Source organism: Trachymyrmex septentrionalis, unplaced genomic scaffold (assembly GCF_001594115.1).
Source record: "Trachymyrmex septentrionalis isolate Tsep2-gDNA-1 unplaced genomic scaffold, Tsep1.0 scaffold24, whole genome shotgun sequence".
NCBI classification, from domain to species: Eukaryota; Metazoa; Arthropoda; class Insecta; order Hymenoptera; family Formicidae; genus Trachymyrmex; species Trachymyrmex septentrionalis.
This window is the reverse complement of record NW_017305397.1, coordinates 857,921-873,152: the sequence shown is the minus strand read 5'-3', so window position 1 is coordinate 873,152 and position 15,232 is coordinate 857,921. Positions and strand designations below refer to the sequence as shown.

At 33.8% G+C, this 15,232-nt stretch overlaps 2 protein-coding genes across 7 annotated transcripts in view; both read left to right on the top strand.

The window, feature by feature from the left end:
- Nucleotides 1–2,558: 2,558 nt before the first annotated feature.
- Nucleotides 2,559–11,178, top strand: LOC108748768 (CDK5 regulatory subunit-associated protein 1-like). 6 transcript variants are annotated; one of them, XM_018487106.1, is made up of 15 exons: nucleotides 2,559–2,763; nucleotides 2,841–3,155; nucleotides 3,230–3,472; nucleotides 3,558–3,765; nucleotides 3,856–4,176; nucleotides 4,250–4,571; nucleotides 4,688–4,837; nucleotides 5,138–5,311; nucleotides 7,175–7,403; nucleotides 7,487–7,877; nucleotides 7,965–8,399; nucleotides 8,690–9,158; nucleotides 9,391–10,026; nucleotides 10,108–10,254; nucleotides 10,332–11,178. In XM_018487106.1, the coding sequence occupies exons 2-15, from the start codon at nucleotides 2,861–2,863 to the stop codon at nucleotides 10,527–10,529; spliced, it is 4,218 nt and encodes a 1,405-aa protein (XP_018342608.1). In that variant the 5' UTR covers nucleotides 2,559–2,763; nucleotides 2,841–2,860; the 3' UTR covers nucleotides 10,530–11,178. The 6 variants fall into 6 exon arrangements, with proteins under 6 accessions (XP_018342608.1, XP_018342607.1, XP_018342603.1 ...); XM_018487105.1 differs by lacking the exons at nucleotides 7,487–7,877; nucleotides 7,965–8,399; nucleotides 8,690–9,158; ... (1 more) ...; nucleotides 10,108–10,254; nucleotides 10,332–11,178 and having other exon boundaries at nucleotides 5,138–5,309; nucleotides 7,175–7,321; XM_018487101.1 differs by lacking the exons at nucleotides 2,559–2,763; nucleotides 2,841–3,155; nucleotides 3,230–3,472; ... (2 more) ...; nucleotides 4,250–4,571; nucleotides 4,688–4,837 and having other exon boundaries at nucleotides 5,201–5,309.
- Nucleotides 11,179–12,852: 1,674 nt separating this feature from the next.
- Nucleotides 12,853–15,232, top strand: part of LOC108748703 (delta-1-pyrroline-5-carboxylate dehydrogenase, mitochondrial) — an 8,640-nt gene continuing 6,260 nt past the window's right edge. Inside the window, exon 1 of the mRNA XM_018486984.1 lies at nucleotides 12,853–13,209. Within this exon, the coding sequence (XP_018342486.1) occupies nucleotides 13,163–13,209 (47 nt within the window). The 5' untranslated portion in view covers nucleotides 12,853–13,162. The remainder of the gene's footprint in view (nucleotides 13,210–15,232) is intronic.

Here is a 15,232-nt window from a genome sequence, read left to right as displayed (position 1 = left end):
TTAAAACTTTAACTGTCATTTTTAATTAAATATACATCGTACATCAATAACGTAAAAAGTTATTAAAAATATACAAAATTCTCTATAATTTTATGATAAATTTTCTGTTATATTATACAAAATATCTATGTATGTAATATGTACGCATGTGCACGAATACACACACACCTATACACACGCGTGCACGCGAGAAATGAATATAATAAATTTTATGTAAGAAAATTTCAAGGATTTTTTGCACTACGATATTGTTATTTTAGACTGAATTTACTTTGTGTACAAATTTAAAATATGTATAGTATAACAGAATCAAAACTGCGTTATTTTGAAATAACATATGAAGCAAAATGAAATCTGTGTTTTGTTCTCGAATCCTTATATGTATGTACAACACAGCTACAAAATTCAAAATAATGTTATATTCTTTCAAAAAATTACTTCATTGCACATGTGGGTTGAAGGAATGTATGTTAATAGCGATAATTATTTATATACCATTACTAGTTATACAAATGACAAAATCGCTTACTGGTTTATATCGGAAATGATTTGACCAAATATAGGATAATAATAGATAGACGAAGGATGATTATCTTACTTTTATTTGCTTGTGATTTTTGTATTTGTTGTATTATTGTATATATTGTATATTAAGTATCAATTTCTATTACCTTGATTTCCCTTAAAAGGACGTAGATAGAATTAGAACGTTGACAAAATGAAAACATATCACATTATTAAATTATTATAAAAATTTATTTTATACGTAATCTTTAGAAATTGACATTTTCTTTTTATTTACAAAAGATGTAACATTCTTTCCATTGATTTTGAATTTTTTATTAATAATTTGAAATTCTTATTGATATTTTGTTAATATTTTAAGTAAGATAATCAACCGTATCTTCTCTTGTGGACATTGATGATGTCCAATGCTCTTTAGAGAATATGGAAATGGATCGAAATTGTATTTATTAGTTAAAAATACGTTGAATATCTTATAAATTATTTTATAATAATGGAGCTTAGCTGAGTCTTGTAAAGGCAATGATGCTAGACGCTTATTTGCTCCAAAGAAAAATGAATAGAGAATTATTGAATAATTATTGATGTAAAAATTAATATAAAACTAAGTGCGATTGTATAAAAGAGATTGATGAGTAACTGGAGAAAATGTTTCGAAGTTTCAAGTACCTTGATTACAGTCCTTTTTTGGTACAGCAGCAGTAATTTATTATTATACTGAAACTTGTTAAAATGAATCAGTTTTAGAATGATTCTTTTTCACAAATTCATTATTAAATTTGTATACAGTGTGCTTCACTAAAGGAAGATCATGTTTCCGCACATTGTTGTGATAACTTCAATAATTATATATACAGTTTAATTTTGTGTGTAAGAGTTTCAGCAATAAACTGCGATATGATCCAAAATGACTAAATTTGTCGATAAACTTTGTAAGGCGTTTGCCAATAGAATCAATGCCAATAGAATCATGTTCAACGATATATGAGTCTGCTAATATTCTTTATAATTCTTGTGCAGTCATGTCACTGGACCTGCTAACCAAAAAAATAGGCACAATGCGCAGTTTCAATCTGTTACAATATGCTAATCGAATCACTAATATATGTATACGATAACTTTATTGTCTGGCATTCTACATAATTATATGAAAAGGAAATTCAAGTTAAATATGTTCTCCCATTAAAACTTGCGAAAACAATGTACTTAAAAAAGAAGTAGAAAAGAATATACCGTTTCTCTTAGATCATATTGTGGGTGTTTTTCATTTAATGACACAAGTCAACACAAGCGTCGTCTATCTTTGTCACTCTCTGAATATCAACAAGGATAGAACAATGCTTGTGTCGACTTCTGTCATCAAATAGAAAGCACCCATTGGTATTTTTTTATATAATTTTTTTTTACGGCACGGAATGGAAATAGGATCTGTATTGTACATCTCATTTAATGTGTTATTCATGCGTTAATAAATGTTGCAATCACTATTTTTTCACACCACCTATAATAGTGACGATGACGGCACACTTGCATTATTGTATATATGAAATTGTACATAAAGCGTGTATTAGTCATAATTATTATAGATGAGATTCATATTGAAAGGACTGTCCCGTTTTTACGTTTATATTTTAGGTAAAACGATAAGTAAATCTCGAAAAAAAGCGAATAAACAAATTGACAGAATCTCTCTCCGTTGTATATCTTTTTTCCCCGAAACAATCTCTGACAAAGAATATAGAAATAGACTCATGTTTTCGTAGCTGAGTTTTTTGAAAGATTTCGTTGGAGTGTGTTTCGCCTCTGCTCCTTTTTTTCCCCAATTGTCTCAAGTGTAGAAAGAACAGATCTTAAGTTTGTAATATTGAGTTTATACATATTTTTTTCTTTCTACTCAACTTTTAATTATACATTTATTTTATTTTAAGAAGTACAACAATACATTTACAAAGATTAGACCTATAATCACATGTTTTTTGCGTTATATGAATATTCTACATTATAATTTATATAGACATCTTCATTATCTAACACTTGTGTAATGTATGCCTTACATACCGGCTTTCGTAACCTATAAAATCGCTCGTTAGGTACAAAGATTAAACTAACTAAACGACTGCTTGATCTACGGATCTATTTAATAGTTTGGCACTTTGATCTTCATCAGAGAAGTCGGAAAGCCAATCAGGGGATATTGATGAAGAAGAAGAATCATCCAAACTGGATATTAACACTTAGGTATTCATCAAGATTTCATAATGCAGTAGTTTTTGTCATATTTTTCAACTTTCAACATCTCCAAATTTTTATTCTAGGCATTTGATTTAGTTTCAACATGTCGAGAGGGATGTGCTATAGGAGCTGTCTCAGAAAATATTTGATACAACGGAAATATACAGATTCTCATCGGACACGAGTATGTCGCGAGATTCATGGAACAATCCCTATGTCTTCGCATGCCTCAGCAATTAATGCAGACACAACTGAACGAGCTGCTGTAGATAAAAAATCAATGAGGAGTATCAGAGATGGACCCTCCTTGAAGGATTTCTTGAGCCCATCTGTTATTGATATTCCCAGCGAAAAACCTGTTCCGTATGTGCAGAATATCCGTGGCGAGAATCAAAAAGGTTTCTCAAACATCTAACTATGTTTTGTATCATTTGACTTTGTGCTTCATTTTTATTTTCTTTGTTCGTGCTAGTGTACTTTGAAATTTTCGGTTGCCAAATGAACGTCAATGATGCTGATATAGTATGGTCAATATTGAAATCACATGGATACAAGCATACGGAATGTCTGGACGATGCAGATATTGTATTATTGGTCACCTGTTCTATCAGAGACAATGCCGAGCAGAAAGTATGGCATAAGTTGGAGAACTTAAATGGAGTGAGAAATAAGAGAAAGAGGATCACTAGATTGCCTATGAAGATTGGTCTTTTAGGCAAGCTTAACTAATTAATATTTGGTAATATCAAGAAACTTGCATTTAAGTTCTTGATTTACATAAGAATAAATATTTGCATTAGGATGCATGGCGGAACGTCTAAAGACTAAAATATTAGATAGAGGAAAGCTGGTGGATGTAATAGCGGGTCCTGATAGTTACAAGGATTTGCCAAGGCTTTTGGCAGTAACAGATGATGAAACAGCTGTTAATGTCTTATTATCATTTGATGAAACATATGCAGATGTCATGCCAGTTAGACTTAATCAGGATTCCACTGGGGCATATGTGTAACGTATATATACATATTTTAAAATATATTCTATATTTTTAAAAAGTATATAAACTTTTACCTTTTATTTTATATCTATAATTTGCAGTTCTATAATGAGAGGTTGTGATAATATGTGCACCTACTGTATTGTGCCATTTACAAGAGGAAGAGAAAGATCACGACCAATTGCAAGTATACTTGACGAAGTCCGGCAATTATCAGATCAAGGCGTAAAGGAAATAACTCTACTGGGGCAAAATGTAAATAGCTACAGAGACTTATCGAAATCAGAGTTTATTTTATCATCTAACACGGAGACTCAGCTCGCTAAAGGTTTCAAAACGGTTTATAAGAATAAGAAAGGTGGTTTAAGATTTAGCGATCTTCTGGACAAAGTCTCTTTGATTAATCCGGAAATAAGAATAAGGTATAAATCTATTAAGCAGGATTAATTTTCGCGGTCTTTACATATAATATATAGTAATCTTATTGATTTACAGATTTACATCACCTCATCCCAAAGATTTTCCTGACGAAGTATTACACTTGATAGCTGAAAGACCAAACATTTGTAAACAGATTCACTTGCCTGCACAAAGCGGTAACTCTATAGTTTTGGAAAGAATGCGAAGAGGATACACCAGGGAAGCGTATTTAGACTTAGTGTATCATATACGTAATATTCTCCCAGATGTGTACATTTCTAGCGATTTTATTGCTGGGTTCTGTGGCGAGACTGAGGAGCAGTTTCAAGATACGTTGTCGCTAATAGAAGAAGTTAAATACAATAACGCATTTTTATTCGCCTATAGCATGCGTGAGGTATAATTCTTATATTGTACAATTATTTTAGATAATTGATATCAAAATGATTTGTCATTAAAGTTTATAATTTATTTTGTAATCACATATATTATAAATATTTTAATGTTCTTCAGAAAACTACGGCACACAGACGATACAAGGACGACGTTGAAACGCACATAAAGATAGAGCGTATGAACCGTATGATCACATTATATAGAAAAGAAGTGGAAAAATTAAATAAAGCACAGATAGGGCAGCATCAACTTGTTCTCGTGGAGAGAGTAAGTATTTTGCCAATTTTATTATTACATACATACTGCAACAAAAAGTAGCATCTCTTTCTGTGTAGCATCTTTTTCTTTATCTTTTCATCATAATTTTTGTTCTTCCGCTTTAATCTTATGTTTTATAGAAAAGTATATCATATTATTGTTAATATATTTAAGTTAGTATATACAAGTATATTTGTTAATATTTATGCAAATATTTTGTTTTTAGTGATACATCATATATATATTTAAGAGTGATAGATTTTATAGTGAATATATGTATATATATATATATATGTTTTCTATCGATAGACGAGCAAAAGATCTGATCAACAATTACAAGGTAGAAACGATGGTAATGTAAGAGTTATTCTACCATCTACAGCTATTCCAATTGCTCAACACTCTACTACGACAGGGGAGATACAGGCTGGTGATTATGTCGTCGTACGAATTGACAACGCTAACTCCCATACTTTACAAGGTGTACCTTTATATCATTCTTCAATCATTGAATATTCATTAAATAATAATTGTTATATTATTGTATAAATTAATAATAATTATATATAAACTATTTATCCATAAACTAATTCTCTTTTATTATAAAACATTTCCTTTTAGATATAATTATTAAATTTGAATTTTATCTTTAAAGAGAAGATACATAACTTATTATTATTTATCGTTAGACTAATTTTTTTCTCATTAAGTATTTAAATTATATTACAAATTCTGATCTTTCGGTTAAATTATTCAAATTAACTCCAGTTGTTTTATCTTCAGTTGATAATACAGAATTTATCATTATGGCTGAAAAATTTGTAGTGGGCGCAAGTGAACGTAAATGTATAGTATCATGAAATACAAGATCGGCATTCGACAATCAAACTCAGGTTATGAGTTGCGAATGGTTGTGAATTAAAAGTCTATGCACGATATATTAATTATCGATGTTGTGATCGTGTTGTGATCGAATGATTATAAATTGTATCTTGTGGAATTCCACTCAGCGATCTCTAAACAAATGGCATGTAGATCGAATGTTACAATCTATAAGTGTCGTAACTGGTAACCAACCTCTTGACTTGAAATGTACATTATAAAGATTACATTCAAAAGTTTATTTGTCCGCTTTAAATCCTTTAATATAGTGATACGTGGCAATAACGAATAACAATAATCATTAGTGTGATACTAAATAATAATAATAGTAATAATAATATTTATGTATATTAGAGAACGCCGGCTCGCAGCAATACTTCTCGTTTCATTTCTTTTTGATAAATTCTGTTCGAGGTAAAAGGAATGGAAGGAATACAAGAAACACAACTACGAGCTGGACATAGCATTGATAAGGGACATTGGCTGCGTTCAGGTCAATCAAGTAATGCCCGTGTCACACTATGCATTAAAGACTGAGGATTGCGAATTGAGGATTAGAATTCAGCCAATTAGAATGATTAAAATTAAAACTACCTGATTGGTCGAATTCTAATTCGTAATTCGCAACCCTCAATCTCCAAAGCATAGTGTGACACGGACATAACTTTTTGCCTAAGGTGGAAACTGAAGAGTTAACATTTTTTGTATGTATGTATATATACTAAAGACTAGAGCATTCAGTAAGTAAGAAATATATTAAAACATTCCAGCAATATTGCACCAATATTGTTGCAATCTTACTGGAATGTTCCAGAATACTTTTTGCTTACTTGACATGAACTGCATCATCCATATGTAAGATTGTGACACAACAAAAATGAAAAAACACAAAAACAGATAGTCTCTATCTCTTTCTACAACATACAACTAATCACAATATCTTAGAAAAAGAGAGAAATTGGCTGTATGTTCTCTCTCTCACTTTTGTTAACCACATACATTGATGTGTTATTTAGATACTGATGGTACAGTCCATACTTTATAAGCCTATTCTTTTTCCATACTCTAGGACTGAATTTCTTACATGGTTTATTTTCTCTTTTTTTATTGGAGAAAAAAGATAAAAAAACCATGCAAGAAATTTAAACCTAGAATATGGAAAAAAGATCAGGCCTTATATCTTTGATATATGCATACATACATAATACTTTTCACTTTTTATGTCTTAGGGGAAGAATTACATAGTTGACCTCCAACAGAGAAAACAGCTTTGCAGCTATGTAAAATTTTTAAATATAATCTATCCTTATTTTTTATTTCTTATGGAGCTAAAATAAAATGGTATAAATCAATTATATTGAAGTATTTTACAACAGTTACAAAGCTGCTTTTTCTACTGAACACAGCCATTGTTACGCTTTCCAAAATTGCTGATCGTCTGACTGACAATATAAACATTATTAGGCTTCAAACGATGGTATCCCACCACCTGCCGCTGTAACAGGATTTCCATCGGCGACGCCAAATATTTCATCTAGCTTTGTGCCACCCATTATGCCTGCGGCACCATTTATTCCCCCTCCCAGTTTACCGCCAGGTCCTCCGGGTATAATGCCACCTCAGTTTTCCATACCTCCGCCAGGTTTTACTTTTCCTATCACTGCGGCACCTCCTCAAGAAGCTGGAGTCATAGGTTAATATCCATTGCTAAATATCCATGTTAGTTCTACGAGTTCTACGAATCTCGTTGCTCAAATAGCTCCCTTTATATTACAGCTGCGTCACCGCAAATAACAGCATCAGGAATCCCTCCTCCTTCGCCTATCAACAGCGATGCTAACGTAACAATGTCTACTTCCACAACAGAGAAGAAGACAGACTGGAGTGAGCATAAGGCACCTGATGGCAGAACATATTACTATAACAGCATGACGAAGCAGTCGTTATGGGAAAAGCCGGATGAACTGAAAACTCCAAGCGAATTGTTGTTGTCACAGTGTCCTTGGAAAGAATACAAGTCAGAAAATGGTAAGGTGTATTATCATAATGTAAACACTAAAGAGTCCAGATGGACAATACCGCCGGAGTTGGAAGAGCTGAAGGCGCGAATTATAGCCGAGGAAGCTGCGGCGGCTGCTGCAGCGGTCGTGGCAAACGCCACGAATTCGTGAGTAAAATAATAATATAGAAATTGTAGATTATCTTTCACTATTTCAGAAATTTTTTATATATTCATCATGCTCTTCCTTTTTAGCAACATGGCTCCTGTAGCAATGCAACACTTGTCACCGAATGTCCCGACTATATCGCAAACTAGTACGCCGGAATCAGGAGGGAAGTCGGCTATCGAGCAGGCGATGGCCGCGACCCTCGCAGCAATTAATATTCCGACGCCTCCCACGAAACCGGATGAAGATAGTAATTCCGCGATGGGTTCGGCCAATGACAGCCGCACCAGTACACCCGAGCCCAAAATGCAATTCAAGGATAAGAAGGAAGCTATCGAGGCGTTCAAAGAATTACTGAGGGAGAGGGATGTTCCATCAAATGCCACATGGGAACAGGCAGTCAAACTGATTCAGAACGATCCTAGGTATCCGCAGATGAAGAAATTAAATGAACGTAAGCAAGCCTTCCATTCGTACAAGACGCAGAAACTGAAGGAGGAACGCGAGCAAGAAAGACTCAGGTAGATATGATTACTTATTATGTTAACAGTAATGGAAGAGATCATATCAGTCCTTATATGTATGAGTTAAAGAATCATTCAGCTCTAAAGAGTTCCTCTGTAATTCCTGCTAAGTCAGAACGGATTACGAATTTTTTTCTGTTTATATATGGGATTTGAACTATGACTTGTCGGTCAGATAAGTGTAGAGAGTATATCCCTCGCTCTTACATGGAGCCATATAATATTCTACTTATTTTGTTCGTTTATATACTATTCAATTGGATAATAATACAACGTATTTTTGACAGACTGAAGAAAGCCAAGGAGGACTTAGAACAATTCCTATTAGAAAACGATAGAATGGTAAGCACGACTAAGTATTACAAATGCGAAGAGATGTTCGGTAATTTAGAAGTTTGGAGGGCGGTTGGGGATTCGGATCGCCGGGATATCTATGAGGATGTTATCTTCAATTTGGCGAAACGCGAGAAAGAAGAGGCGAAACAATTGAAGAAGAGAAATACTAAAAGATTGGCGCAAGTTTTGGATACTATGACGGACGTGACATATAGGACTACATGGCAGGAGGCGCAGGCATTGTTGCTGCAGTATCCTGCATTCGCGGAAGATGCAGACTTGTTGGAGATGGACAAAGAGGACGCCCTGATTGTATTTGAAAACCACATCCGCCAATTAGAGAAGGATGAGGAAGAAGAAAAGGAATGCGAAAAGAAACGTAGAAAACGGCAAGAAAGGAAAAACAGGGATGGTTTCATAGTGAGTGTTACAAGTGTTTTTAGTTTCATTGTTAAGTGTTATATATCTATAATTATGTTTCGGGACAGGGATAGGAAAAATTGTAACGCCATTATCTAATCATTACTATGAAAAATGTAATGGCGTTATTATAAGTAATGCGTTATTCTCATTCCTATGTATTTCGATATATATGTTATACTAATAAGATCAAAACACTTCAACTTTTTATGTAATAACAAATGTGTTTCAGTATTTACTCGATGAGCTTCACGAACAAGGCAAACTCACATCGATGTCGCTGTGGGTAGAATTATACCCTATGTTATCTGCCGATCTTCGATTTTCGGCTATGCTTGGGCAATCAGGCTCAAGTCCTCTGGACCTTTTCAAATTCTACGTTGAAGACTTAAAGTCTCGATTCCATGATGAGAAGAAGATCATTCGCGAGATACTCAAAGACAAGAATTTCGAGGTGCAAGTGAACACGACTTTCGAGGAATTTGCTACAGTTGTATGCGAAGACCGAAAGTCCGCGACTCTAGATGCGGGTAACGTTAAATTAACGTATAATTTATTACTGGAGAAAGCAGAGGCACGTGAGAAGGAACGTGTCAAGGAAGAAACGCGGAAATTCAAGAAGCTGGAGACTGGTTTCAAGAATTTGCTCAAGACTTTGAACGTAGACTATCAAATGGCGTGGGAGGACGTGAGGTCGAAAATCGAAGAAGAACAAGATTTCAAGGCGATCACCTTGGAGAGCGAAAGAATTCGGATATTCAAGGAATATCAGCACGAGCTTGAGGAAAGTTGCAGTCATCATCATATCAGAAGTAAAAAGAAAAAGGCGAAAAAATTGAAGCGCAAATCACGATCGCGTTCGCACAGTGTAAGTGTTATAGAAAATAGTCATTTCCTCATCATTTCTGATCGCGAAAAGTGCAAAATTGATGTTTTTTTTTCTTGGCAGGAGTCGGAAGGTAGCGAGAAAGGCTTGAGAAGAAAGCGACACAAGTCACATTCACCCAGTATTCCTAGCAAGTCTGACAGTTCCGAATCAGAAACGAGGAAGTCTAAGAGGAAGAAGAACAAGAAGAAGAGAGGCCGCAGCCATTCCGTACATATTAATAATATTAAGATTCCTCAAAGAAAGTTTCCAAATTTTATCACGTTTTTCTTAATATTTTTTCATAGCGCTCGCACTCCGGTCTTCCATCCTCTGAGGAATCCCCGGACAGGAAACGGAAGGAGGAGAAGCATAGAAGGCCTTCTATTCACAGTGAAGGTTCCGTTACAGAAAATAACGAACACCACGAACTTTCCGAGGACGAGCTGGAAAAGCAAAGAGCGCAACTTTTACGCGAGCTCCAAATGCAACAAGAGGAGAATTGACGACTTCGGAAAGTGCATTTCACAAATGGATTTTCAAAAATCTGAAATAATTATTTATTCTCTCTTTGATGATAACTATTTCAGAAGATGTGAGTTCTTTATTTGGGCACCTTCATTCTTTCAAGAACTGAGGATGTATTAAAAGAAACGAATAATGAGTTAAATACCAACACGCTCGGTTTCAAAAAAAGATTGTAATTTTAAAATATGCATCTATATGCGCGTGCAAATATTCACATACAGTAAATAACGACGATTTGTTTAAAAATGGATCACCTTATATAACGCGCATTCTAGCCTTCCACTGGGTTGGTGAGCTTTTTTTTTTTCTTGTTCTTTTCAACGACTTGTTCGCACTAGTCTTTGTGATTAGAAGTAACGATGCGAATGCGGAGTATATGCAACTCGAAATCTCCGTGACAAGCATTACTGGAATACAATAGCGTTTGATTTTCTTGTAGGCGTAAGCGTTGTCGATTGCTTTAACATGTAAATCAAATCTTTTCTAGTATTTATTTTCTGCGCTACAGTCGGATCAATTACAAGAAAAATCGCTGCAATCATTAAGATCGAACTCGCTTGTAGTATAGACATTCTGATAAGAGAAAACTAGTAATTTGCATTTGAAATGTGTGCATTAGTAATGCGCACCGAAAATAATTGACTGTATTATATTTTAGTATGATAATTATATAATATTTACTATTCTTTTTTTCTATTTCACTTTTATTTTGTCGCACGCTTTCTCTGACTGTTTACTCTCGAAAATCGGGAAGTTAAAACTGCATGAAGCTTAATCTCCTTAATGTTTCTTTAGTTTTGCCATTGAAGTTTTACATGCAACTGAAGAGTTCTTGAATTCTTGAATGTATGTCAGACTGATACAAAGATCTCTTGTCTAACGGCGTCTACGTTGTAATCAATTGTCCGTGTGCACGCCGACACATTTGGCATTAAAATACTGTTGTTTGCAACAGTGTACGTGCGAGTCGGTAGGTATTATTAACAATTCAACACTAGGCAGTTTGACGCTCTCGACGAGCTCAATGACGGAAGCCTCCTGAAAGTACAAAAGGAAAAAAAAGAAGGTAATTTGTATCGGAAATTAACGTAAATTATATTCATTTCGCAAATCGAATTACTATCCAAGATAAGAGATTGACTTTCAGTTTCCTCGGGACTAAATTTCCGTTCTGGTCTTCCCTTATTTCGCTCATTTTGTACGATATAAAAACGCATTACATTGAAGGAATGCTTGTATTATACGGTCTGATCGACCGTCATTGATTTTGATTAGAATCAATCTAATGGGTGAGAAGTGGTTCATACGATACGCGCAACGAGCTCAAGAACGAACAACGTGAATGAAGAACAAATACTTGACAATACTTATTGTTAGTTTTAATTACTACTTCTTTTTTCTTTCTTCTTTTGTAGTTGAAAACACTTAGAAACAAGTCAATTCATCATGGTGAAAATATTTCCGTCATGCACTAAACTGAAAAATTTCGTCCTTTTGGAAACATGATATCAAGAAATGGGTTTTTATTTTATAATTTAAAGAAAAAAAAATTATATACATTAAAAAATGTACTAAATTTTAATAAATCATTTGTTTAACTTGTATTAACTAAATATTTATTAAATATAAAGATATATTTATTTGGTACAAGAACAATAAATTTGATTTAACTATAACTTTTTGTATGGAGTAATATTTATTTACTTTAAGTAAATATTTATTTAGTACTATTCAAATGTAAATTTTGATTAAAATTCAATATATTTTTTCTCAGGAGCAATTTATTGTGGCAGTATAAGTTGAACATTAGTGATCGAACTAATATTTGCGTAAAGTCAATAATTGCGCTATTAGGATAAGTGTGTATAATTAGCAAATGCGAGAGAAGAACGAATGAAGAATACGAATGAAGAACAAGCAAAAAGAGCAAAAGTAATTAACAATAAAAATTAAATAAAAAAATTCTGGAGATCTAAAGGATTTACGATTTATCTTTTTATTTTTGAATATTTAAACCTAAAAGAAATTGTGCAATAATTTCCACAGGTCTCGTCGGTGATAAATCGATGATCAAATATATAGCAAAATAACATTAGTGAATAATAATATATAATAGCAGTAAAGCATCGGGGATTAATATTTACTAATGAAAGATGAGTTAGAGTTCCTCGCTTGGTTTCTCGCGTGTTAAAAAAATGCGACGAGGTTCTAATTCGTCGTGAAAATTTAATTTGAAACTTGGACGTCGCTGTCGGCGACTCGTCGTCCTTTCTCCTCACCCTCCCGCCGCTTCGGCTAATCGTACGGCCCTGGGCGCTCTCGTGAGGTGGGGAACCCGTCACTCGATTCCGACGTAGCCGCGGTTTGCCCGACGGCACGGTGTTCGCATCGACGGGCCGTGTGTTTGTCGCAGTTTCGGCAATTGGGTGCGCGAAGAAAAAGGTGATCCGAACATCGACGAGATCTGTCAATCGAGAAGGGCATCTCGTTCATCCTTCAAATCGTCGACGTCGTCGTGTGTGACGAAGGGCGCACGCCGACGTCATCCCTCTCTCTCCTTCTCTGTCTGTCTCCTTCCGTGTGATATATCTGTCCCCGTCTCCGTCGGAAGATGTTGGGCCTGATTTGCCGTCAGACGTTGTTGGCGAATACCCAAAAGTGAGTAGACTTCGCATCGGTGCCGTCCTTAAACGTTTTCCGTTCACCGTCCGGGCGACAATGTCGATCGTATTACGAATCGCGAAATAACACGCGTCCCTCTGGGATAACCCAACTCTTGATCTCTCGCCCTACACAGCGACGTAGGTATAGTTGTCAATAGTCTCGTCGAATTGAACCTGACAATGTCTACAGATGTCAATGTGTATGCATGATGCAACGACTTCGCGAGATAGCATAAAAATGTGCTGAAGTTCGGTTACGTCGCTCGTTTGGTTCGTAAAATACCATGCAACATAATTTTAGAGTGACAATACCTGCGATAAAGTATATACCTCATCAGTATGAATAGAATTGTTATGTGGTTCCTTGTGTTGTTTGAATATGGAAAATCTGAGAGATTAAGAATAATAAATTCATTCCAAGTTTCCGTTACGGCACTTTTGCCGATTGGATTAAAGCCAGTTGAATCACGAGCAATCACGAGTTTAATTGAAGCTACGTTTTTGATCGTTCTGTCAATATAAATTAACTTTAATCTCGATTTAACTCTTTCTCTAGTTCTAAGAATTAAAAACAGATAAAGAGTAAATTAAATTGGTAGACCAATGTAGGTATATTTAAAGATTAATCTGCATTGACAGATGAAATCTTTTGGACATAAAAATCGCTTATTGATTATTTGTTTTTCTATTTTAGGCCTGATCCCTGATTATTATTATAAGATTAACTTTAATCTGTGTTCAATTTATTTCTTCATCTTTTTCTAATTTTAAGAATTAGAATTTTAAGAATTAAGAAAAAGATGAATAATTAGTTGAACAAGATTAAAATTAATCTACATTGATAGAAACGGGCTTACTAAGCGAAATGTTGGCGGTAGGCTAATAATTTGCCAAAAGATTTTGAGGAGAACGTCACGGCAGTTTGACGTCAACTACATTCAAAGGATTGCCAGCAAAAACCGAGCATGATTTGTCATTTTGTAATCCATTATTTAAACGACACATTTTACCTAGTTTTTCAACAGAGTCTATTATATTTTCACTAGAATATTGTCGATAAAATCTGTAAAATGTTCTACTCTCTCAGATTTTGTCATCCGGATTTAAATATACAAGTCGACACAAACAATTATCTTTCTTGGAATACGTTTTTATCTTTCTTAAAATTCCATGAGTAATAAAGGTAGAATAATATCTGTGTCGACTTGTGTCACCAATTCGAAAACAAATATACCTATGTCTATAAAAACGATTCTTAGTGAAGAAGAAAAGCGATATTGGCCTTTTTTGTTCATTCTCTTCGTCAATCACATCGGTGCGCTTTTGATTTATTTCGTAAGGTTGCTACACTGAAAAAAAAATTTGTTCAACTAAACACATTTAGTTGTAATCAGATTTGGTTAATTCAACAAACGTTATTTAATCGAATTCAACCGTAGTCCGTTAAATTGTTCAGTGTTACCAAATCTGCAAACAAATTATTTAATATAACAACTTAAATGTGATTAGTTAGTTGAACAAATTTTTTTTTAGTGTATTATCTAGAGAGAGCCGTCTCTTTGCTCTCCTTTTCTAAAGGACAATTAACAAAATCTCGACCGAGATTCGAACTCGGAATTCTTTTATTTATAATTTGTTTATTATTCTAATTTTTATTTTTTTATTGTTATCTTTGATTTCTTCATTTTTATTTCGTAGGTATTACACTGAGAAAAAATATAGTCAATTTTAATAAATATTTAGGATAAAAAGGTATAGACAAAAAAGTGTTTATTAATTAATATTCTAAGGATCTTTATTCTAAGAATATAAAAAAATCAAGGAAATGAAAAGACAACAAAATAATACACTGAGAAAAAAAAAGTCAATTTTAATAAATATTTAGTTGAATACTGCCAACTAAATATTTATTAAATATAAACACATATTTATTTGATACAAGAAACATTAATTTGATTTAACAATCATTCTTTTTAATGAACAAATATTTATTTATAGTAAGTAAATGTTTTAGTTGA

Excerpts from the sequence above, each read along its gene's own strand:
- LOC108748768 (XM_018487106.1), top strand. The coding sequence starts at position 2,861 with ATGTCGAGAGGGATGTGCTATAGGAGCTGTCTCAGAAAATATTTGATA. Across the intron at positions 9,159-9,390 it reads AAAACAGGGATGGTTTCATA|TATTTACTCGATGAGCTTCA; the intron begins GTGAGTGTTACA and ends AATGTGTTTCAG. Across the intron at positions 10,255-10,331 it reads AGAGAGGCCGCAGCCATTCC|CGCTCGCACTCCGGTCTTCC; the intron begins GTACATATTAAT and ends ATTTTTTCATAG.